This window comes from Amblyomma mixtum, chromosome 7 (genome assembly GCF_055824585.1).
Source record: "Amblyomma mixtum isolate Tamu chromosome 7, ASM5582458v1, whole genome shotgun sequence".
Classification (NCBI taxonomy): Eukaryota; Metazoa; Arthropoda; class Arachnida; order Ixodida; family Ixodidae; genus Amblyomma; species Amblyomma mixtum.
Window position 1 is genome coordinate 138,243,236 of NC_143018.1, and position 25,482 is coordinate 138,268,717.

Consider the following 25,482-nt stretch of genomic DNA (forward strand, 5'->3'; position numbering starts at 1 on the left):
ATAAATAAACCTAGTGCACTGTGTCGTGTTTACACGAAGAGGGACGCAAAAGCAGAACCTGTTACCATGAAGACAAACGATGGCGAATGTGCAAGAAATTGATTTAGAGGTGCGAGCAGTAATAGAAAATTACTGAGGTCGGTCGCAAGTTTCACCAGGGCACGCAATAAAGTCCGTCACAGCACTGTATAAACAATGTAGCCATATTTCGAAATGTGTTCAGATAAAGTAATCTATGTGAAAATGTATCTGAAAATAAAGCTAATATACAGGGGCACATGGCGGGACCAAAACTGGACGTCGTTGCTCATGATAAGGATCGCTACATTATGTGCGCTTACTAGAGGAGGAAACGCAACGTGTCCTTGGCACTTATTCCGTACGCGAGAAAAAATAAAAGCAAAGGAGTCCAGAGTGAGAAAAGTTTTGCGCGCGTTGCCAACAGAGCCCAAACTAGCAGCCGCTGTGCTGGCCTTCACTCCTTCTTGACTGACGCAGCGTGTGCGTCCGCGTATTCAGCCACGTCGTAGAACGCTTCCAGGAGGATCTCTTCCAGGCTGAGTCCCTTGGTTTCTGGCAGGAAGAAATTCACTGCCAGCGCCCCCACGAAGGTCGCCGAGCTGAAAAACCACCCCAAGCCGGAGAAGTGGTACTGTTCGCGGAGGCTTTCGAAGGCCCACGTGACCGCCAAAGCGCAGGCCCAGTTGAAGGCTGTAACCAGACCCAGCAAAATACCACGACCCCGACATGGCACCAGTTCCACGCCCAGCAGCCACACCACGGGACCAAGGCCAATCGAATAGCCTGCACAGACACCATTGCAAGCCCACTGCAGCCCATTTTACCTGCAACTCTCCATGGACTGCGCCGGTTGCGTCCAACTTATGCAGCTTCTCGCCTAATTCTGATACGTTATTGATCTCGATAGGAATTTTTAAATGCTAAACATCAAGCTAAACATCAAATAATAGCAAGAAAATACTCACCTGCAGAAATGAGAGTCATGTAAGCATCATCGGACAGAATTCAAGCGATGGTTTATGGTTTCGGGTGGTTTGGCATCCCAAAGGAACACAGGCTATGAAGGACGCCGTAATGGTGGGGTCCGGAAATTTCCACCACCTGCGGTTCTTGCGTGCACTGACATTGCAGTACACACGGGCCTCTAGAATATCGCCTCCATCGTACTTCGACCGGTATGGTCAGGATCTAAAATTCAAGCGAGTATGTGCATGGATCGTGGAATGATTCCCTACTCAAGTCTTATGTGGGGTACTGAATATGCTTCTGGCTTGTTTGTGATGCAGTAATTGATTTAAAATAGGTGAGCTGAGATCTAAGTCTCAGGAGGCACTTTTTTCGCACGTGTGACCGCGACGGTGCTTTATAGGATACCTAATTATTTATTTGCTAAAGCTGCAGTGTCATATACGTGACAGCAGGTAGGGTGAATATACCCTGCAATAGAAAAATCCACACACGAGGAGCTCATCACAAACAATATATGCAAACGCAGAAGAATCCACCACATACCTTTTATAGTTTAATTTATCTGCAGGCATTGGGCAGCTCAGCCCAATATAGCACTCTCAATCCATAGTGCCAGAATTTTGATATAGCCCATCATGAATTGACTCTCGCGCACTTTTGAATTCCGGGTGGTAGAAAGTATTCCTTGATTAGGCAATTATGCATAAAGAATAAAGTTGTTTAGCATTAAGCACCAATCAGAAGACCAGCCCTCCTCCTTTGAGCATTATAGGATACCAAAAGGCGGAGACATAATTAGACGACAAGCAGTGATTACCGAGTGTCCGTCTTTCTGTGTCTTCGTCTTTTGGCCGCCTTTACGATTCTATAATGCACAATCAACTAGACTAAACACCCTCGCTCCTCATTCGTTCAGCAATAAAACGCGTTATCAGCACTGCAGCATTTTTGCTTTATAATGAAGCGAAATGTGGTCGAAAGCCAAAGAACTGACAACAAATTAGAGACACGACAGCAGTTATGCGTGTTTTTTTTCCAGTGCAAGCATTTGTCCTGCAAGAAATTCGCTGTTAAATGTGTATTCTACCTGCCGCCTAGCCAGTCATATTATCCTGGTTCCAAGAAGAGTGAACAGTGCTTGTGCAATATTTGTAGAGTAGACAGCAGGACTGTGAAAAACGTGGCGCCTAGGCCGATGATTGCACCGCTCCCCTACACACCCGTCATGTACAATCCAAGGAGGATAACCGGCAGGAAACCGCTGTATCTTCCAAGTGGCTGCGCTCCGCTGCTGGCAGCGTGGTAGTAGGCCCCTATGGTGAGCAGTGCGAATATGCACACCATGGAGGAGACGGTCAGCAGCCGGCGCCTGCCCACCACATCCATGAAGGACACCGACGCGAAGGTCACCACCACCTGCATGCGGAAGTGACACCAAGGCTGCGATGCGAAGGTTTCGACCACACGTGCCACAGCACGGATAGATGTCGTTCCGTCTGCAAACAACATGGCGTCAAGGGACGCAGGTTTGTGGCCGGTAACTGCGATTTTGGCTGTATCATAGCCTCGTCTGTGCCATGGGTTACCCTCCTACTCGTCTGCTCGTGTCCAGAGCTGCCTCGCCACGTGTCCCGCCTGCGGAACCACGCCGTCAGCAGACGAATGTTTTGCCCCCCAGACCAGCCTGTCTTGGTGGGTGACATGGTGTCTCTTAGTTCACTTCAAAACATTATTATTTGTAGAAGCTCCAGCAAAAATTACACATTGTCAACGTTACTTTGCAGGCATATAACTTGTTTTTTTTTGTTTTTTCATGATATAAGCTTCGGACTGCTTAGCCATGCGTTGACGGCTAAGGAGCAGCACAGCTTGTTAGCTCACCACTTGTTGCCGTTAAGAAACTTTGGGAGTCGCACTTTAATATGCAGACAAAGCTCATTGACAATGCAAGACCGACAGTGCGAGAAAGGGACTGATTAAACGCCTCTCGAGGCCACACCATGCGCAAAGCGTATGAGGGCTGGTTTCATTTGGAAAATGTCAAAAAGAAAACCTCCAACCTCGATTGAAGTTGAAAGACAGCAAGCATCCCACGCTAATCATCGTTAAAACTTTAATCGTCGCATTGTAAGCAGATAAACAACTTTAAACGAATGAGTGGCTCAACAACTCATTATTTTACCTTATGTGCAAGGGCATAGCTGAGGGCTCGTTAATTATTTTCTGTAACGCTGCCGTTTTTTTTCCTATGGCCACAATTTTTGAAAAAGTTTAAATATTTTGAAAAATGTTAGGAATTGTTATAGAGATATTGAAGGTAATGGTCCATTCTTCCGGTGTCTAGCAACGGGTGTGCAGGAAACGTTATGCGCAGCATAATGTTGCATGCCGACAGCATCTCAGCACTTGAATCACTTAAAGCGACATTCTCAGCCGGAATTGGTGGCATCTATTCTAGACTATTAAAAAACAGGGGAAACATTACAACCATTATTGTTGCACACATATTTCAATAGTCATTATCACCTCGAGTGATGCCACAGGAATGTAACGTTGGCAAAGGGATTCCAGCACCAAAAAAAATTCTCCGTCCTCAGCCAGTAGTTATCGTTCCATATCGCTTACTAGCATTTCTTCAAAACTAATGGAACACTTTGTTTAATCATATCGCGTAAACGTTTTGGCATCAGTCAATTTCTTTCATCCTAATCAACATGGTTTCCGGAAGGGTATGTCATGTGTAACACAACTGGCTCTATTCATCAATTAAATCAGTTCTAATTTAGACCTTAATATACCACTGGATACAAAATTTATAGGCTTTGAAAAAGCGGTTCTCAAAGTGCGCCACAAGCGGCTTTTTCATCAGCTCTCTTGTTTAAATACAGATCCTCTCATACTTGATTGGATGTGATGCTTTTTTTCTAACCGCCAGCAGTTTGTATATGGTAATCGACATTGTTGTGCTTTTACGCCCTTTGCTTCCCGTGTGCCATAAGGTACAGTACCCAAAAAATTCGTTTTTCAGGAAAGGAAAATGGCGCAGAAATTGTTTTACTACCTCGCTGGATACCGAACTACGCCACAAGGAAAGGCGGGAATGTGGAAGAGAAAGAAGAGAGAAAAAGGTGCCGTAGTGGAGGTCCCCGGAATAATTTCGACCACCTGGAGATCTTAACATCGCCCAGCACACAGGCCACTCTTTGTTTAGCCTGTATCGAAACCCGGCCACCCCGGTCGGGGCAGTATCTGCCCTTTCTTTTGTATTTTACATTAGTGACCTGCCGACTCGTATCACATCTAATCTTCGATTACTTGCAGATCACTGCGTTATCCATTGACCTAGTAGCCATCGCTAGTAGCCACGATACTTTTATACTGCAAGCAGACTTAAATTACATTCAATCATAATGCAACGAATGGCTGATGTCTAGTTGATCATAAAGCTTCTCTAATTACATTTCAGCGCAGGCAGTCCTATCAAGCGACAAAATACTACATAATACTTGTTGGGGGGCTAGTTGGTGCATGTTTCCAGAAAAGGGTTGTAGCGCCGAAACAGACAACACACAGAAAGCTGCGCCTGTCCCGTCTAGCTTTCTGTGTGTTGTCTGTTTCGGCGCTACAACCCTTTTCTGGAAAAATACTACATCTCCCGTTCCGAAATTTCCGCAGTCACCTCTTATAAATAGCTTTGTGTAACCACTTGCCCCTCCCACAGCAGGTCAACCAACATTTCCAGCTTTAATAAGGATGCCAACCGCATGATTATATGCTCGCACCGTAACTTACGACTAGCCCCTTCCGCTGTAAAACTTCTGACCTTTTTAACGCTCGTTCGTCCCAAAGTGGAACAAAAATGCGCAGTTTCGGACCCTCACAAGTGAGATCTTTCTCTCACCTTTGAATATGTTCAAACTCGGGCGACAATATTCATTCAATCGGATTATTCCTTCTATTCAACTCGCCAAACTGAAATCAAAATATAGTCTTCTATTCCTCGTTTCAAATGTAAAATTGCCAGACTATGTCTCTTTAATGAATTTCATCACCTACCCTTGGAATTTCAGTTATCACACCAGCTCACCGCGTTTCTGATCGCATTATTCGCGTCAAAGCCGTTTACCGATCATCCACACATAGTACTGCGAATATTAACGGTTTCTTTTCCCAGACAGCCAAGGAATAGGACCAAATGCCTGCCGAAGCACTTCACCACACAATGCTGCTCATTTCAAGGCGTTCCTTGAAAAAAAAATCATCCACATGGTATGACGACCCATTCTTCATGTAGTACCCCACGAGGGGCATTTGAGGTAACAATAAAAAAAAAATAAATGCTTCTTTCACCAATCGCTCGCGTGCAGCAGTTAAGACTGCAACAGAGCACCAATGGCTGACCCTTTTTTACGGTCCAAAGATTGTTAATATCAAGAATATGCAAGCAGGTTGATGATCGCCTTATAGATCATGGCGGCTTAACGTCGCAATGCGACTTAGGGCTATGAGGGACAAAGTAGTGTTAATCATCATCATTAGTCAGACTGCACCCACTGCAGAAAATGCATCTAACCTGTCACTCCAATTAGCCCAGTCTTTTGCCGGCTGCGGCCACCGGATCTCCGTAAAGTTCTTTATCTCATCCGCACACCGAAATCCCTGCCGCCCCCTGCTACGCACGCCTTCCCTTGGAATCCACTCCGTTACCCTTAAGGAGCAGCGGTTATCTTCCCTTCGCATTGCATGCCCTGCCCGAACCCATTGCTACCTCTTGATTTCGACTAGGGTTTCATTAACCCGCGTTTCCTCCCTCACCCACGCTATCCTCTGCCTATCTGTAACCTTACACCTATCATTTTTCTTTCCATGGCTAGCTCCGTGACGTGAAAGAGGCTATATGAAGCCATTAGAGTGATGTGACGTACAAGTCTGTCGCGCAAACGTGCATCAGGGTGTGTTTGACATTAATAAGAACATCTCAAAGGCGGTCCTTTGGCACTTACACTTGAAGTAGTAGAACTTTTTGTCGGGTTAGTTGGTACATTGTCTTGAAAGAATGTCGTACGCCAAAAATGGACGAAACAGGAAGGAAAAAACACAGAACAGGAAAGAGGCGCAACTTCGTTTCCCCAGCTGCCCCTCGCAGGGACGTTTCTATAGGGAAGAGCAGCGGTTATGTGGTCGCAGAATGCGGTTGCACGCGCGAGTCGTAGCAAAGGTAGGGTGTAATAGATAGATGTGAATAGATATATCTCAATATGTGTCCTGTATATGCTGGAAACACGAAGTGGAATCGCTTTTAGAGCAAGCAGACTAAATTTGTCATGGACACACACGGATGCAAACATTTCGCTTTTGTGCAGACGGAATGCCAGCTTATGACACACACACACACACGTACGTACATACATACATACATGCATATATACATACGTACGTACGTACGTACACACATACATACCTACATGCATACATACATACATACATACGTACATACGTACGTACATGCATACATACATACATACACACACACACATACATACATACATACATACATACATACATACATACATACATACATACATACATACATACATACATACATACATACATACATACATACATACATACATACATACATACATACATACATACATACATACATACATACATACATACATACATACATACATACATACATACATACGTACGTACGTACGTACATCATCATCATCATACGTACATCATCATCATCATCAGCCTGACTACACCCTCTGCAGGGCAAAGGCCTCTCCCATGTCTCTCCAATTAACACTGTCCTTTGTCAGTTGCCGACACTACCCCCCCAAACTTCTTAATCTCATCCGCCCACCTAACTTTCTGCCGTCCCCTGCTACGTTTGCTTTCCCTTGAAATCCACTCCGTTACCCTTAAGGACCAGCGGTTATCTTGCTTGCGCATTACATGCCCTGCCCAAGCCCATTTCTTCCTCTTGATTTCAACTAAGATGTCATTAAGCCGCGTTTGTCCCTTCACCCGCTCCGCCCTCTTCCGATCTCTTAACGTTACACCTATTATTTTCCTTTCCATAGCTCGCTGCTTGATTCATATTGCAGCGCAGAAGCACAAACACACGTAGAAGGAACACGCAAAAAAACCGTTTTTTTTGCGTGTTCCTTCTTGGTGTGTTTGTGCTTCTTCGCTGCAATATGAATCAAGAATGTTACCAACTTGCCCAAAAACGTGTTTTACTAAAGCATAGCTCGCTGCGTTGTTCTTAACTTAAGCTGAACCCTCTTTCTTAGCATACACACACACACACACACACATACATACATACATAAATACATACATACATACATACATACATACATACATACATACATACATACATACATACATACATACATACATATATACATACATGCATACGTACGTACGTACGTACATACATACATACATACATACATACATACATACATACATACATACATACATACATACATACATACATACATACATACATACATACATACATACATACATACATACATACATACATACATGCATGCAGGCATGCATACATACATGCATGCATGCATGCATGCATACATACATACATACATACATATATACATACATACATACATACATACATACATATATACATATTTGTTCATTCGAAGCTTGAATACGCCGTGTCGATATGGGACCCTCAAGCTAAGTCACTTATATCTGTTTTGGAAGCTGTTCAGAACCGTAAAGCTCGTTTTATGCTTGACGAATCAGGCCGTGCATCAAGTGTCACACAAATGAAAAGTACTTTGTCACTACCATTACTTTCACTGCGCCGAAAAATTTCACGTGTATTTTTTTTTAAGAATGTACAATTATAATCCTGTTTTTGAAAAACGCTTTGCTCATTCCAGCCACCTATGTTTCATCGCGCATTGACCATCAACTCAAAGTGGGCGTTCTACCTTGTCACACTACTGCTCGCCAAAATTCTTTCATTCCAACTACCTAATCCGAGTGGAATCCCTCGCCAGCAGATGTGGCACTCAACGACGATCTCGAGAATTTCAAGAAAAAAGTTAAGTGCTTGCTTTTCTAGCTCATGACATGTGTGTCCTTCGGTGAGCAGTCCGACATGAACTCTGTGTTGCTGATTTGTAGCTTATTTTGTTGGTTTTCGTTCTCTTTTCTCATTATTTTTCCTTCTTCGTCTAGGTTTCTATGAATTGTTGAAATCTGTAATACTGAGTGCAGTTAGCAACATGTAGTGCTGTAACCCGTGAATGTATTCTCATTTGTTGTCATCTGTACGTCTTGTTCCACTCCCCTCAATAATACCCGCAGGACCATAAGGGTATTTGAAATACATGCATACATACATACATACATACATACATACATACATACATGCATACATGCATACATGCATACATGCATACATACCTACGTACGTACGTACGTACGTACGTACATACATACATACATAAATACATACATACATACATACATACATACATACATACATACACACATACATACATACATACATACATACATACATACATACATACATACATACATACATACATACATACATACATACATACATACATACATACATACATACATACATACATACATACATACCGGAACTTGATCGAGAAATATAAGTATATTACATTTCATGCGCCCGCCGAAGCGCAAGCGCTTGTGGGTGTGACACGGCAGTCGCAACAATGAGGGCTTAATACAAAGCAACCCATTACTGACAGCAACAATAATTCAATCAAAAGAACAAAACAGTAATATGCATATAATTCATAATATTTGAATAACCAATAAGTCGGTAATAAAGTATAGGAAAAGTAAACGAACATTTCCAGGCACTGAACGGAATGCAGAAAGTGCGCGAGCAAGATTTAAGTTTGCGAGAGATATCAGCAAAATTTGTTACCACGATTCAGAGCTTAACCTTTCAGGCCAGATTTTACCGCCATGAGCGAATCTCAGCGCAGTACATCGAGCGGTAGTTTGTTAAAATAGTAAGGATTATAAAACTGCCTCGTTCTTTTTCCATAATTAGCGTAAACTCTATGAATCAGATAACCCGTTATGTACAGTCTTTGCCAAAAGTAAGCGAGCGAGGGTGTTTTGTTTCTTAACCGCGTAGCGAAGCACTTAAAACAGCCCTTAAGCTCTGAATGTGCGTAAAGTAAGGTGAATCCCAATACCCAAGTTCTGACACCTTTCGGTCTTTTAGGGGTGCGTAAAGGCTCAGTGATACGGTTGAGAAGCGAACACCTGTTGCTCGGTTACCTTTCGCAAATGGGGTACCTAAGTGAATCTCATTTCCTGTCTGGGTGTTCAAACTGTTTTCAAAAATAGTTTGGAGTAACGACCCCCAGCAAGTGCATATCATGGAGAGCACTAACACCCGCTTTATTCATTTTCGTTTTGTTATAGGACTTCTTGCGAAGCTTTCCATACAATATATTTGTAGAGATTCTACATAGTAGTCTGTCAACGGTTTTGACTTTAGAAGGTTCACTGACCAGTACACCGAAATACCTTGCCTAAGGACAGATTCTTGCAAAGATCTATGTGGAGTCTGATGCTAATATGACAAGGCGCGAAAAGTCTACCAAGCCATTCTCTCCTGTGATATTGCGGAAAGATATATGGCACAGGTACTTCCACTGTCAAAATTTACTAGGCTACCCTGAATTCTTCTCTTTCTACAAGGGAACGTGGCCTTAGACATGATAGCTATGGCGAATTTTCACCACCCGCAAGTTACTTTAAAAGAGTAGAAAACTGAGCTAGTTGGTTCATAATTCTTGGTGGGTACAGCCGAAATAACAAGACGCAGACACAGAAAGGAACACGTAGAACGTAGACGAAGCTGACGTTGACAGTCAGCTTCGTCTACGTTCTACGTGTTCCTTTCTGTGTCTGCGTCTTGTTATTTCGGCTGTACCCACCAAGAAGCAAGTTACTTCGCAGGCCATATCGACTGAGACCTCAGCGTCGGCATTCAGCCACCAGCCAGCTTTTCCATGGCAATGGAAGCGTGGTAACTTTTGGTAGATACTGTACCGTATCGCGAAAACATCAATTATTATTTGCTCCAAATGCTCCCAATGAAGGCGCTGGTGCGCTACTTCCAAGCAATGCAATAAGGGCTAGAAGTGACCTCTCTAAGCGTTACGTATCACTGTGAAGCGAAGAAATTTAGTTCACCTGCAGGCCGGCAATGAAGAGGTAGGAATTGGCGGTGCTTATGGCCACGCCCGAGTCGGCCAGCAGAGCGGGCGCGTAGAAGATGATCATGTTGATGCCGGAGAACTGCTGCAGGCAGTGCACGAGCAGAGCAAGGAACACGTGCAAGTGAGGAGTTGGATCGCAGGCGAACACTTCTTCGATGTCCAGGCACTCCTCGTTCTCCGGCTGCGCAAAGGCATTGCCCCCAAGCTCTCAGTGGCATATCCAATAGGAGTCACGGCCTCCGTAAGTACACACGTAGAAACATTCGCCTTGCTACAGCCCCCCCCCCCCCCCCCCCCTTTCCTACGCTTCGTGTGCTTCCGACGAGTTCGGCTCACATCACGACATTACCATTGGAAAGTAGAAAAAAAATTGCTGAGGCTCAGTTTGGCTAAGCCTGGGGAATGCGAAGCATATTAGTGGCTAGGCTTGGTAATACATGGCTTTCCTTCGTTGAATACTTGGTCATTTTAATACAACCACTACAAGCCTTCGTCGTGGGGGAAGACAACGGCATGGCTACAGCGGAACGCCGACTAACCCCGAGACGCGCGTTGGGTGAGCGCCTGGATTGCCACGGAAGCCGCGTCTGCTTGCCCGGTGGAGCGAGCGTTTCACCAACACCGAGTGTGAATGCGCGTTCGAAATGCGCTGGAATGCGCGGGTGTGACGGCTAGGGGTCTCACGACGACGGCGCGAGGTGGAGGCCGGCTCTCTCATCCGATGTCACGTGGTGTGACGTCACGGTGTCACGTGGGGGTCCCACGGCGACGGCGTGAGTGGTAGCTCTAGCAATATGCTTCGCATAAAAACGCTGGCTGCCATCATTTATATATGCCATTGAGATTGACATTATCTGACGAAAAGTATAAATGAGTAAATACACTTTTTCTTTCACGCTGGTGACAGGAGCCCAGATCTTAAAGCGCCGGTAATGTGAACCAAAGGCGTGCCGAAGTGGGAACAGGGTGCATGTGTGTGCACGTCATTTATATAATCTTGGTTCATATAGCTTTGTTTTCACCTGCTTGAGACTTTTTCCTCATTGGTTCTCTTCATGCGCAGCTACCCTCATAAATACCTGAAATGTTTTCTTTTGCTTTTGTGTAACTCTTTTGTGCATTTCACCCATTTTTTTCCTTAACGCATAGTAGCCTTGTACCATTACCAGTTTTTGTGAACTGCGATATGTCATCTGAACTGACTTGTTTTTATCTGTTTCGCTACACTTTTACTAGGCTTTCTATTTCTAACCTACTTTACACAAATTTCTGTATTTGACCCCCTTAAACAGTGCCTCTTCTGAGGCCTGTAAATTATTTTGTAAATAAATAAACAAAAATAAATAAATGTAACACAAATTTAGAGGGCACCTCAGGCTGCTTAAGTGCTGTGAAGGCTAAAGCATTAATGTCTAATCCTGAGCGTTCGACCTCGATGCAGGTTGGGCACCGAGAAATGAACTAAATACACAACTCGGAACGCTGATTTCAAGAACGCGGAATCTACAAGGTTCGTGTGAACCATCCGAACAATCAGTACGACTGCCTGTAGCGAGCAGGACTCCAACCAGACTAAAGGACGTATGCTATACATACATACATACATACATACATACATACATACATACATACATACATACATACATACATACATACATACATACATACATACATACATACATACATACATACATACATACATACATACATACATACATACATACATATTTATTTTGTCATATTTACACATGGAAGAATGCGTGCCCGCGGAAGCGCAAGACAGGGCGCTTGTGGGCGGGCCACGGCAGTCAAAGTGCAGACACAGTACAGACAAAATTACATGGTTTGCAATATAAAAAGAAAAAAAAACAAAGAAAACGTATATTGTTAGGAACAACAGTCACACTTGCACACACTGAAAAAGTAGGTGGAATAGGTAGATTGAGCGGATGGAACAAAAAAAAAGCAACCGTGCTTCATAAAACATGTCAACAAGACCTTCAGAGTGTTTCGAGCCATTATGTCAGTGTACCGTTTTAAAGGTTCTAGACATAACTAGACAGGATTTTACTTGTGATTTGACTTCTTTGATAGTCTGCAATGATAGTATTTTTGTTGGAAGCTGGTTAAAAAGGAAGGGGATGTAGAACATTCGGCACCTTTTTTCATAGTGTGTGTATATCTTGGGAAGTTTAAACGGCTCTACTTTTCTTAGTATTTTAGGCTTCTTTACAGGAAGCTTAAAGTTATTTGAAAAGTAGTTTCTACTAATTGCTACATGTGTAAATAAATCTTGAATGAAGTACACATCAGCTGCAAGCATTCTTTCAGCACTATCTAAGGTTTCCTTAGACGTGCCGTACAAGATGTTTGCGGAAATTCTGTGTAGCAATCTATCGATTTGGCTCCTTCTAGACAACGCACATGAGCCATAAACAGTGACACCATACCTTAATATAGACTCTCCTATAGCCTTAAACACAAGCTGACGCAACCTAACAGAAGTATTGAATTTCATTCTGTAAAGATACATAGAAGTTATACGGAGTCGTTTGATGAGGTGCTCAACATGAGCAGACCGAGACATGTTGGCGTCGAGATGAATACCTAGATATTTGACTCTTTCAGACAAGAGCAGTAAAACACATTGACATCTAGGGCAGAAAGTACCGTGCATAATAACAGATTCCTTTAATATGACCTTTTTGTGCGGATTTCTAAAACAAACCGGAGCCGTTTTCTGCTTATTAATGTAAATCTGGTTACCTGAAAACCAAATACACACTTTTTTAACATCCGTTTGTAGCAGCTCTGCAGACCTATTGCACGACTCATTCGGGAACAAGGAGCGCTGTGTCATCAGCGTACTGGTAAAGCACCGAATTCAGTCTATAGATATGCCAAGTCGTTTACATAAATATTGAAAAGGAAAGGTCCTAAAACGGAGCCTTGCGGCACGCCATATAGAAGAGGTTTGAAGTCGCTGAAATTATCGTTGACTCTCACAAACTGAACATGATTTGAAAGGTAGTTTGAGAAAAACATGAGGTAAGGTCCGCGAAATTCAATTTCTCTAATTTCTGCAACAGATTGCTGTGGTACACTGTGTCGAAAGCACGTAACGAGAAATAGTATGGCACCACCTCCAACGGTGTAGGACGAACGCTTGCGTCAGTCCTGATACGAGATTAGTTGGAAAAATTGATGCCACATTCAGATCAGGCATTGGTCTGTATGTACAGACGAACGACATGAACATCACTATCTCATTGGTGGTGTTCGGCTTGCTGTCTGTGTTCTACGCTCGCCTGATGACGTCACCTTTTATTTGCTGCCACCGCTCGGATTTTCTGTACTATCAATCAGTACGCGCCCTAACAAATGCCGCCAAGTGTAACGGCACTAGTTGTACTGTCGTATTAAAAACTGCCGAAAAATAATATTTTTCTATACGTAAAAGGCTCCCACTAAATTGTCAGTTCCTTGTCAAATAAAGATATTTTTGTCGTTGTTAATACGCTGACCTCCATTAACACTCCTGTTCGAATTCAATTTCGTCCTCATTCTTTCTGCCTTTTCATCATCGTTCCACGCCTTTATTTTTTCTCGTGGGTGCAATTACATAGACAGGTGGATAGTGGATGTACAATAGAACCGGACGGAAAAAAATTGTATAATCATTGCATACCTTACTTTCACTGGTTAGGAAAAAGAGACCATCAGGCGTGCTTTGGGCTAGAAAACACGGCTCGTAAAAAGCGAACTCATTCTTCTCACTTTCTTCTTCAAATACTACAAGGAATCTGTACCGTTATTGGCTGCCGCATGTGGTTAATAACATTCAACGGGACGAATAACCTCGAAGGGTAGGCTTTTTAAGTTAACCTCAAGTGATAGAGACTCGCTAAACTAGAGCTAACTTATTTTCTGCGCGAGGAGGCAGTAAATTCCGTTTTTCTTTCGCACCTGTCAGGCTTAGCGCACAAAAATTGCCCTTGTAGTTTTGCCAGTTGCTCGCCCTGCAAGCGTCTTTATTGTCGACATATTTGAGTTGTGCTTTCGAAAGCGTGACTTGATTTCCTTCGGCTTCGTTCCCACGCGGAAGCTTTGCAAACGCCAGCCAGCGATACTTGCTTACCTCGCTATATATTAACGCACTCGAGAAGCCAAGAGAATTTGGATCGTTGCATGCTGCCACCACTGGGACGAAAGTACGACTAAAGTGTGTTCTTTCAAAGCAAGCCTGAATACACCTTGTGTGGCCACTGACAGTCCTCTGTAACATCGGCGTATTGAACTCGTTGAGCGTGGCGCAAATGGTTCAGAACGAGAAGTGCGACACCCCTACCTTGCACCCTGCAGTGTTCTTAGGCAGAATCTATTTTCATCCCTGATGAAATGTCATGCGACTGGCCAGAACTTGACTCTTGATGCTATTACGGTACGGAATTAACGGTAATTAGCCAGAGATAAACTCTTATTGGCCGGAAAGTAATCACATGAGGTTGGAAAAAAAGTGGAAGGTGACACGCAATTCGCAGTGCAGGAAATCAGCGCAATAGCTAGCACGCGAAAATCGTTGAGCACTCAAAAGATGATGCCCATGCGAGATTCCTTACAGGTTGCATCCCCCCCCTCCCCTCGCCTTTCGGCGGCACAGACTTTCTATAGCTTTTTCGGGTAAGAAGACACTTTTTCGGGTCAGCTTTGTTTCATTTCTTTGGTGAGAGGGTTAGTTGACTGGACGCACGAGGCATGGGCTGTGGGCGTGGGTTGGGCTCGTGATCGCAACCAGCGTTGTATGGCCCCCTGCCGCTGGCCACGTGTTGAGATAAGGTTGTTGCAAGCTACAGGTGGGATTCTCGGTTGCAATACTAAATTACAACGGTGATAGAGATGCTTCGCCAAAGAATATTTTCATTAACAGCAACCGGTGTAATAGCACGGGGTACGTCACGGATGAGCTATAGAAAAATAATTATTCTTCAAATAGTAGTTCCATTATATTATCGCAGCTCATGGTATCCACTTGCTGGCACAGCGCCTAAAAACCCAGGTATCGTTCTCAGGGCGAGAATAGCCGAAAATCTGCCGACCTTGAACCTGGGTCCGCGAAGCTTGCGCAGCGCATGGATGGCCTCCAGTTTTCGGCCCTTGGGCATCAGCCATCGGGGAGACTCCACGGCGAAATGACTGGCGATCAGGACAAGGACAGGCCCCGCCAGACTGGCCACGGCCAGCAGGTGCCAGTCCAGGAAGCGGCCCAGGAAGAAAGAGTACAGGATGCCCGCAGTGATGCTCAGTTGCAGAGCGCCGCCCTGAGCAAGAATGTCGCTATGACAACATGTCCCAAACACACTGAATTGGGATTGGGATAGAACGAAAATGCCGTGGCTTATCTTCATCAGCCCCATGCTAGTTATATGCACGCAGTCACGTAACGTAATCAGCGTGTGAATAGGACTTCACTGTGAGGTTAGCGAACGGACGAAACAACAGTGCCTTCTGCCATTTGGCTGGCATCGAACTTGCATGCTGCAAGCCCGCATCCAAACCCATTTCTGATTTCCTCTTCGCGAATGCCTTCGAAATACTAAAAAATGCAAAGCCTTCTTTGTGCATTTAACCCAATCACCCCGACGATTTCCTGGATGCCTTCGCGACAATAACTCCGAAAATCGTGATACCACATTAAGTGGTGGAAATTTGACTGTACCGTTTCGTCTATCACATACCGTTTGTAATATACTACTGGCAGTTTGGAGGATGTAGTTTCAAGGAAGAAAATCCTCGGCTTTCCATTCCAGGAGACGTGATTGAATGACTTGTTCGGGAATTACGGGCCTGCCTTTCCACATATTTTCAGAAGCTGTCGTTAAGCTATTTGCTGGAAACTAACATTGTGGAGTGAAGCAGCGCTGCGCCAATTGTGTGTATTCGCATGAAATGTCGGATTCATTCGGCAGAGACCATGATATGAGCCATGATCGGTAGCAAACACATCAAATTGTGTGGTTCAAATAGAATTACGTATTCCTTTCAATTCTGCAACACTCTTTGCAAAGGCAAAGCTTTAACTAGTTATTTGGAAAATTATCGCAAAGGATCGAGAAATAGCGTGGTTCACGTGTTTTAAGGAGATTCAATTGAATTCAATTCAAGGTTTATTTTCTAGTTTACACTGGAAGGCTTTCAGGTCTAAAAGCTGCTCTGGGCAGCTTGACGTGGCCACTGAAACCTTCACTTGGCTTTTACAAAACGACAAAAACATTGGAAACGCAATGAATAGATTAGAACGCGACAAAAACAAAAGTAGATATAATACAATGCAAGATATAACTGAAAAGCAGATGATTTGAACCACTATTTATAATGAGAAATAGATTTTTAACATTGAAGAACCTATTCTGACAACACATAATAGATTGAACGATGTCGTACTCTGATTAACATCACATCAAAAAACAAACACAGGAAATGATATGAACAGTAAGAAAAAAAGAAAAAAGAAACGTTACATATTTACAAAATACTGCTGCAACTGTTTCATTGTGAGAAGTTCTGTGTCCTGATGCTTGTTAAGAATGGTAGGAAGAGAGTAGTGCAGTGTTTGTAACTTGTAGTTAGTTCGAAAATGAGGCACGAACCATGGGTCTGTGCTACGTGTACGCGCTTCATTTACACCAGCTGTAAGGCAAGCGGTATTTATTAAAAGCATTTTAGTGCTGTAGACATGCAATGAAAAGATGCTAGAATGCGATATGTGAGTTGGTGTTCAGTCTTTATTTGCCCGTATTTTTGAAATAAAGCATAAGTGGACGCGGAATATAGAATGTTTTCGATTATGCGAACGATTTTCTTTTGCAGAGCATTTATTCTATAGATATTTTGTTTAGTTGTTGTGAGCCAAACTACGCTACAATAGTTCAGATATGAAGCGAACAACGCATAGTAAATTTGCGGTTTGGTTTGGATCGGAAGAAACGATCTGCATCGAGACAGTGCTCCAGTGACAGATGAAAGTTTTTTACATTTTTACATACCTGAGTCATGTGTAGGTCCCAAGTATGGTCCGAGGAAAAGGTTACGCCTAGAATTTTATGATGTTCAACGATCACTGAGTAAACTGAGCTAGGCTGATTTAAGCATACGAGCCATCGACAGAACATTCCCTTGTGCATTTTTCTCTCCCAGCATGCTACTAAACAATATGCAATTAATAGAGAAAATCACGATTTATCATTCGGTATCTTGGCTTACTGCAGAAACACGATGAACTGGAAGCCTGTAAATTGAGACGTGCCACTTGCCACTCCATTTCGAGAAGGCGGCTTTTCTGACTTTTTCAAGACCGGAAAACCACGATTCGCTATCTGGCAATGGTTTAAAATCAAAATTAAATTTTTGTTTAGCTCAATTTCGCGTGAACTGTGCCACGGCCGCTCGCACTCCAACAGGAGCGGACAGTGGGAAAAGCATGTAGTTCCGCTTGCGTTTTGCTTACTGCTTTCTTCAAAATTTCACTGTGAACATTTAGTGTGCAATACCCTCATGTAGAGTGCCCGAGCAGTGAACATTCGGCTATTAGGCAGCAATCCATGTTTTTCAGGTTAAGGTCTCGCCCATGCCTGTCTTAAATGACTATTTGGCTCTATTTTCACTCAAGTCTTGCACTAGAGCCTATCTGCTGGGGCGTGTTTCTGATTTGTTTGCTAAAAAGTTTGTTCTTCGAGTGCTTTGTAGAAGGGTGATGCGCACTGTGCACGTGTCGAAAGCAAGTACGTTCGAGAAGTTTGCACGCCTAAGTGCTGAAAATGATTTGCTTTTTGCGAGCGCTATACATCGCGAAGCCATTGCAGTAGACTGCGAGTTTCCGAGCGCCATCAGGCTTCTATGTGACTCATTATACTTGGCGCCACACCCACGCGGAAACGAACTTAGCCGGAGAAAAAGAAAACTACTGACAGCTGATTGCGCTTGAAAAACACAGTTTTCTAATTCGCAGCTTCAGCAGGAAGTGAGCATATATTTTCTTTGTACACTCCTATCACTCACACGGCCAGCACAGAACTTTATGCCCACGAAAGCTGACAGAAGCTCAGGAACCTTTTGAGCTCTTCGTTGGGTTCTAGAAGTTTCACGGAAAGGAGCGCGCCGTGATACAATGCCGGAGGCAAGAAATAAACGTACAGAATCTCGAGGGATAGGTAAGGCATAGTGCCCTTTAATGAGCGATCAATTCCCTTTAATGAGATTAATGAGCAAGAAGTGATTAAAACAACAAATGGTTTCTTTTTCCAAAATTAAAGCCACTGAGACGATACACGCAACTCAGCAGGCCCCACGTAGAAACCAGGTACTTTCACGGTATCACATGATATCTCCGATTGCTTAGCGCCACGTCGGCCACGGCGGAACAAGCAGTAACAATCATTACCTTTAAGTCGAGCGGCGTGCCAATGCCCTAGAAGTTATCTCAATACTCTTTAGGTACCTTCAGTGTGTTTGGTTACAACAAAGGCACAAAGGCACATACTTTTGTAGCTGCGCTCTCTGAACGAATCCGGACATGATAATGATAGATGGAGCAAGAACGCACTTTATCAGTCGAGCAGTGGTCACTAACGCACATGGGAACAAGAGTGGGTCATTTCGAAAGTAACGCAGCTGCAGTGTCTTATGTCGACAGCAGAGAAACCCAGAAAGCAGCGCGCTCGCAACGGGCACCGTACCGCGCTTCCCCGACGCCCGGCCACGACGATCTCGGCGATGTACGCGGGCACGCAGAGCGAAATGATGCCGGCGGACAGGCCCGTCAGGAGGCGTCCGAAGTAGAGGACCGCCACAGAGCTGGCTGCGAAGATCGCCGCGTAGCCGATCACGTGCACCATGGCGCCCAGGATGAGGGTGAAACGACGGCCCATGACCTGGCACGTGATGGCGGACACCCCGGAGCCCAACATGGCGCCGACTGGCAGCAGGCCCCTGAGCCTGAAGAGAACTTATTGCTGGGCTTAAATTGGGCATTTCACTGGAAGGGGACACTGCACTACACCGGGTGTATTGCCTCAAGGTGACAATAACGTGGCAACCTCGCGCAGAAGGCAGCACACAGGTTGTCTGGGATGAATGTTGTGCCAGTTCAAGAACTACGTCACTTTGAAAAAAAATTGCCGACGATTACGCTACTTCCTAATGCGAAATTTGAGCGCAGCTCATCAGCTGTTTCAGCTTTTCGATAGACTGAAGCAAAGAATTTGAGAAAGACATGTATGTACAATTACAGACAACTTGTTGTTTTTCACACATTTTCCTTCGTTGAGAAACACTCCACTAACAGTTCTTGATTGTCATGAAGGAAGCTATGTTGCCGAAGAGATAGATGGATATATGCTCGACTTGTTGCACCCATACCTGGTTCTCAAAGGCAAGGTCTGTGCAAATATTTTGCGAGGTTGTGACAGCCGTGGGAGGCGTTACGAGCGAGAGGAACGGGATGTTCTCCCGCATAAGTGGTGAGAAAATCCTGTTTATCTTTATATGTAAATTAAAGTCCCCACCCACCCTGCCACACTGGCAGGTGGCAGTAATGGCTGATCGCGAGAGTTCGCTCACCGTTGTCAGCGCTAATGCATGCAGCCCACATCTCTCTCACCACTCCGCGTACTTATAAGAGCAATTCAGGCGTCCGCTGAGCCAGGATGCCAGTTATGCGCACTTCCTTTCCATAAAATGATCGGAGTGTAAAACGTTGTCAGCGCCAACGCCTATGAACACAATGAACGCTGACGGCCTATGGCATCATCACCGCGTTTCTAGCACAACGTTGTCAATGCCTGCAGCCCACATCTCTCTCTCATCACCCCACGTACCTATAAGCGCGATTCAGGCGTCCACTGACCCAGGGAGCGAGTTATGCGCTCTTCCTTTCCTTAAAAGGGCACCACGTTGTCATGCCAACGCGTGCAGCGCACATCTGTCACCACCGCCCCAAGGCTTAAAGCACGACTGAGGTGTTCACTGTTCCAAGAGGGCAGTTTTGCGCCTCCCCTCTGCATTTCAGACTCCCGCTCTATTGCTTTCGTTGATTAAATTGCGAGTAAGGCGTCCACTGCTGGTTACAACGGACAGCGGCGACGGCGACGCCGCGAAATGGACGCCAAAGAGCTGCGGTGTAAAAGAAAGACGCTTGCGGAGCTTATTAGTGCGAAAATTTTAAAAAGGCCCAAGGTCATCCTGTGCACGAACTTAGGCGGAGATGCAAGTACAGAAGAGATATCATTGAAGCCTCTCCTGTTCAATAAGCTCGCTCAGCATACGCTGTAAGCTACAAACAGCCCGCGTGGATGAAATACTGCTCTAAGTGGTTATCTTCCCATAAGAGCTCACAGGTTCGTCCCGAAGTGTTTGTTTACTTTGCGCCAGTGTCCAGTTGCACACCCAGAAGTGTGGTGTATGAGCGAGGGACAGGGCAGAAATAAAACTTTTGACTTGTCATGTAGATTTTAATTCAATTTTTTTGCGTCGTGATTACACTCCATCGCTGTATACCGTTTACATACCAAAGTATTGATTTATGGCTGATGATTGCAAAGGTTCGAAGAAAAGGGACGAAAATAGAGAGAGGAGGAGCGCGAAACTGTCAAAATGAATTATAATCCATAAAAAAGGCTCATAACCTCCGCAGACTATATACAGCATAAAAAAGAGTTATGAGTCATGGTCTGCAGGTCTTTTGCCTCACGAGTGGGAGGTGAAAAAGGTCGTTCCCGTCTAAAAATCAGGTAATAAACATTCCCTTTTGATTTATCGTCTCATCACACTAACCAGAGCGCCGTGAAAAATCATGAACATGTCATACGCTTACAAATCATGATACTAGCAACTACTAAGGCTAGTCTTGTAAGGCTAGTAAGGCTAGTCATGTTGACAAAACAGCTGAGACCCGCCAAGCCCACCACCCATTCGGAGATTGTTGTAGAGGCCTCAGAAAACGAGGAAATGCAGGCGTTCCAAGGGCATTGCACAGCAGTGAGTAATACCAGTGTGTAGGAAAGGCCGCCAGCTTTCGATGAGGCTAAGATGGCGACCATCGGGCACGCGGTTGCAGGCATCGAAGGGCGTGAAGTACATCCTCATTTTGTTCCGAACTCTCCATTTCAGCGTTTCGGAGGCATCATGTACATCAATTTTTTATAGCTGGAGTTTGAATGAGACCTTTAGACTTTTTGAGCCGACACTGTAGAGTATAATGAATCTTAATATTTCATTTTCAAAAATTGAACTTTTCTTATTTCTCTTACCATTTTGAAGACCCGCGTCTCTCCTTAACGGAAGAGGTAAGGATTCTCGGAAGGCATACAATAGAAGGTGCATATGCCGTCGGTTCGAATCCCTGTCGCAAACTAACTTGCAACTTGGATTCGAAACTAACTTGCAACTTGAGCTGCAGGTAAGCTATATGCAACGCGAAATCGTATGACGGCAACCGGTACATTTTACTACGAACGCTTGCTCACAAAACCAGTGCCATGTTGAGGTCAACCTTCGGGGTATATATAGAGGAAAGTACGCGAATGCTATTGTCTCAAATGGCGGTGTTCGACTTTCTGCGTGCGTCCTACGCCGTTTAATGACGTCAGTCTATTTTAGGGGTGTTAGCTCTTATTTATCACCTTTGAAGATTTCGTGGGGTCTGCTACCACCAAGATAACAGCGTGATCTATGGCAGCAACTACTCAGAAGGCTTCGAGATTTTATGGGGTCTGCTAACGCCCTGAGATCACAGCCCCATCTATGGCAGCAACTAGAAAGCAGCACATCTTGCATTGAGACTTGTAGCGCCCTCTACAATAGCATTGTAGAAGCAACCACCTGCCGCGTGCCAATGATGCAGCCACGGTCTAATATGGTGGATAGAGGTGGAACTATGTGAGTATGACGTCAGAGGACGAAATGAGAAAGTAGCCTAATGACGTGGCAATACATCACATGGATGATATATAGCGCTACCGAAGAGCTAACGCTCGCTACTTAGAATTCTTGCAGACGGTGACGGTATTTTTTTCTTGCAATCCCTGGAATTTTCTGTACCATCTGCGAATTCACACACACACAAACACACAAACGCACAAACAAACTCTCATGTCTCCGACTTTTCTTCTAATAAGGCTAGTAATGCTTTCGCATTAATAACGTTTTCGTTCTTTGGACATGGTTAACGGCAATGATGCGCCTAATTTGCTTCGTGATTACTGTTATGACTACTCTACGCTCAACGTAAGCTCCGAGCATTAGGTAGCAGTAGCATGGAAAAAGAAAATTGACAGTTAAACTGCATTTTCTCCGCTCAGAAGCCTTGTGCCATATACAGATTTAGAAAATTATTGTGATGTCAGCAGTTGCCAGAATGATCTGAACGAAATTCATGTTGATGCACTAAGTGCGGCATGCATTTGAACAGTGCTAAATGTCAACTTGTGTCATTCACCCGTAAACGCTTTCCTGTGAGCCTAGTCTATAAATTGGACGGACTACTACTTGATATGGTCCAAATTTACAAATATCTCGGACTGTAGTTTTCAGAAAAATTAGCATGCAACAGGCATATTGAATATTTAACCTTAAAGTCATCTCCTATGCTAAACCTTGTTAGACGTAATTTTAGGTACGTAATTTTTTGTTACTTTCTTGCCTTTACCAGCTGTGCTTAGTTGTTTTAAGTTTTTGTCACATCTTCATTTTCCTCCAATTGCCCCCCCCCCCCCCCCTGCCCCCGCCCCGCTCGCAGTAATGCCCTTGAGGTGCTGGAGGTACTTGTATGCATAAATAAATAAATAAATAATTTTTTCCACGGTATATACTACTTTCGGAAGTGTTGGGCCTCGAAAGTGAAAGACAGCGAGTGGTTAGAAGGTATGTTATATCGGGTAGCAAGGACATGTTTCATTCTGCTCACTGTAGCCGAGAACATAGTTCTTCCAAAAAAGTGCACTGTTTACAGGCTCGGAAAAGTTAGGAAAAATACTACATGCCTATTCCGCCGTCAGCCAGCCCTGGACCAACAGTAACAGTCCTTCATATTCAGAAACGGCCCTCGACTGGCTCACCCCTGTCAGTTCAGCCAATTAAGTGCGATGATTTTTGCTCTACAATTTATATCCTGACCCGCGCAAATTATTGCTCTGCCCTCTTCTTAACACTAGCCAGCTATACTGAGTCACATTTTTCCATAAGTAGGTGGGCTTAAGGTGCATTATAGCCAAAGGCGCATGCCACCAAGCCAAACACGTCTCGCATGGTTCTCGTGAGTCAGATTTGTCCTTGCGTTATTCTGCCCGCTGCGCCAATTCATCATATGCACTTCGCATCCGCTATTCCTCGCATATCAGCACTACCTCACAGGTGCTTCAGTGCAGAAATAGTGGATACCCGCCTTAATGCACAAGCGCCTGCCGATCAACCATGGCTACGACACGCAAGGACGTTTAATTACGCTACTATTCCAAAACAGCCGACAGCTTCGTCTCACCTTCACTGTGAACGAAATGCAGAGCGGGCAGGCAACATAGGCGGAGCGATCGCGGAGGCAAATGGCGGTGCTCACCAGAAGGAGTCTGCCACAGAGCGGAAAGCGTCGGCCGCCTCCCCCGTGGTGGCAGCGATGCTGTCAGCCGCTGGAGACGTGTAGCCCAGACTCGTTCCCATGCAGAAAGATCCTGACCAGGCGCTCACCAGCGTCCACAGGAATGACGCTGGGGAGTCTGGATGCAAGAGTTTGCCAATGACATGCATCTTCTTGAAGACTTCAATTCGAACGACGTGGTGCTGTGGACAAGCTTCTTTTCGCCTCGTGCAGTAGCACGCGTCTGGCAAGCGTCCTTTCTTCTTCATCTAATATTGATGCACGCGCAGTTTTTCTTTTCTTTGCCAAAGAGCTCAGAAAAGATATCTGGTAAAAACCAGAAGAGCGGAATATTTGTTTCCCTTTCAGCAAGCGCTCTATTATGTATCTACCACTGGTCTTGATGTACATGATCGGCATTCTGGCTCAACTGGGAGCGGCAAGTGATATTTTTCAAAATTATTTCGGTAGGTGAGCTAACAACCTCTCCCATAACTAAAATGTGCAGGCATTGAAGAAAATTGTAGTAATGTTAGTGTATTTGTTACTCGTAGTCTTTCTTGAACATTCGCATGTCTTTTGCTTATTGCGTAGACCCCAGTTGTCGACAGGAAGGTTGTCCGGTCATCTCTTAACTAGAATGTGTGCACTGGGTAGTAACTAGAGTTTTTACTTTACTCCTGGCATAGCGCAGCGACTACACCCTACTTGAAGCTTGGTGAGGTTTGGGAGCGAAGTATTGTGTTTTTCCAGCTGATGACATTAACAGCCGCATTGTTTGTTTAACTCAAATCGTAGCGTCTCCCACGTGCGGAAATGGCGTTTTATGTCTCGTACTGACAACCGAACCAGAAAATATTCATGTAACCGTGTTAGAGTGCATTAACGACCACATTTCTGTGCACTACAAGTATGCCTTAGAAATCAAAGGGCCTGAATTACAAAATCAGGGTCTGTGCTATTATACGCAAGAAAATTAGATCTCTTCTTGCGCAAGCTTTCATCATTTTCTGCACAAAACAAAGCACAACATTCTACCTCGACAGTACAGCAGTTTTGTGGGTAGTTCTGGAGAAGTTTATTTAACTAAAAGATAAATTTATCCCAAAATCAGCATCACCTCATCGACGAAAAATGCATGGTTCACATCCCATTTAAAGAGTGTTATGTTTTATGGCTCATAGGCAACTAAGACGATCATGCGGCAACAGAAGGTATACAGGAATTTCTTTTTTTGAATTCGATAGAAATGTGAAAAACTTTCTTTCCTGTGGAAGGTCTAAAAGGTTAGTACTACCTACTGATGACTAAGAAAAGAAATTTTAAAAGTAGCTCTTTCTAAAAGGGGTGGGCCAATCGCAGCGGCTCTCCTTGGCTTGGAAAGTATCTCGAGGCTCCCAAGGAACCAAATAAAGACCTAAGCATCCTTCTCAGTACTGTGACTGTGGCCGAGGTCTACCGAAAGTTAGCAAAACAGTTGTTCAGAAGTTGTTCTCGAGAAATACTGCTTTTCTTCAAAATATTAAAACGCAAGACATGTCAACAATTGCCCTGTCATCTAAAAACACTATTGAATAAAATAGAATG

At 44.3% G+C, this 25,482-nt stretch overlaps 1 protein-coding gene across 1 annotated transcript; it reads right to left on the minus strand.

Annotated features, from left to right (window-relative positions):
• Positions 1 to 475: 475 nt before the first annotated feature.
• On the minus strand, positions 476 to 24,065 carry LOC149337688 (facilitated trehalose transporter Tret1-like). The gene is made up of 6 exons (XM_089554492.1): positions 23,878 to 24,065; positions 19,004 to 19,262; positions 15,368 to 15,589; positions 10,246 to 10,452; positions 2,211 to 2,406; positions 476 to 804 (listed from the first exon to the last, which is right to left on the minus strand). Exons 1-6 carry the CDS (start codon positions 24,063 to 24,065, stop codon positions 476 to 478), a joined length of 1,401 nt encoding a protein of 466 aa, XP_089410618.1.
• Positions 24,066 to 25,482: the final 1,417 nt, after the last annotated feature.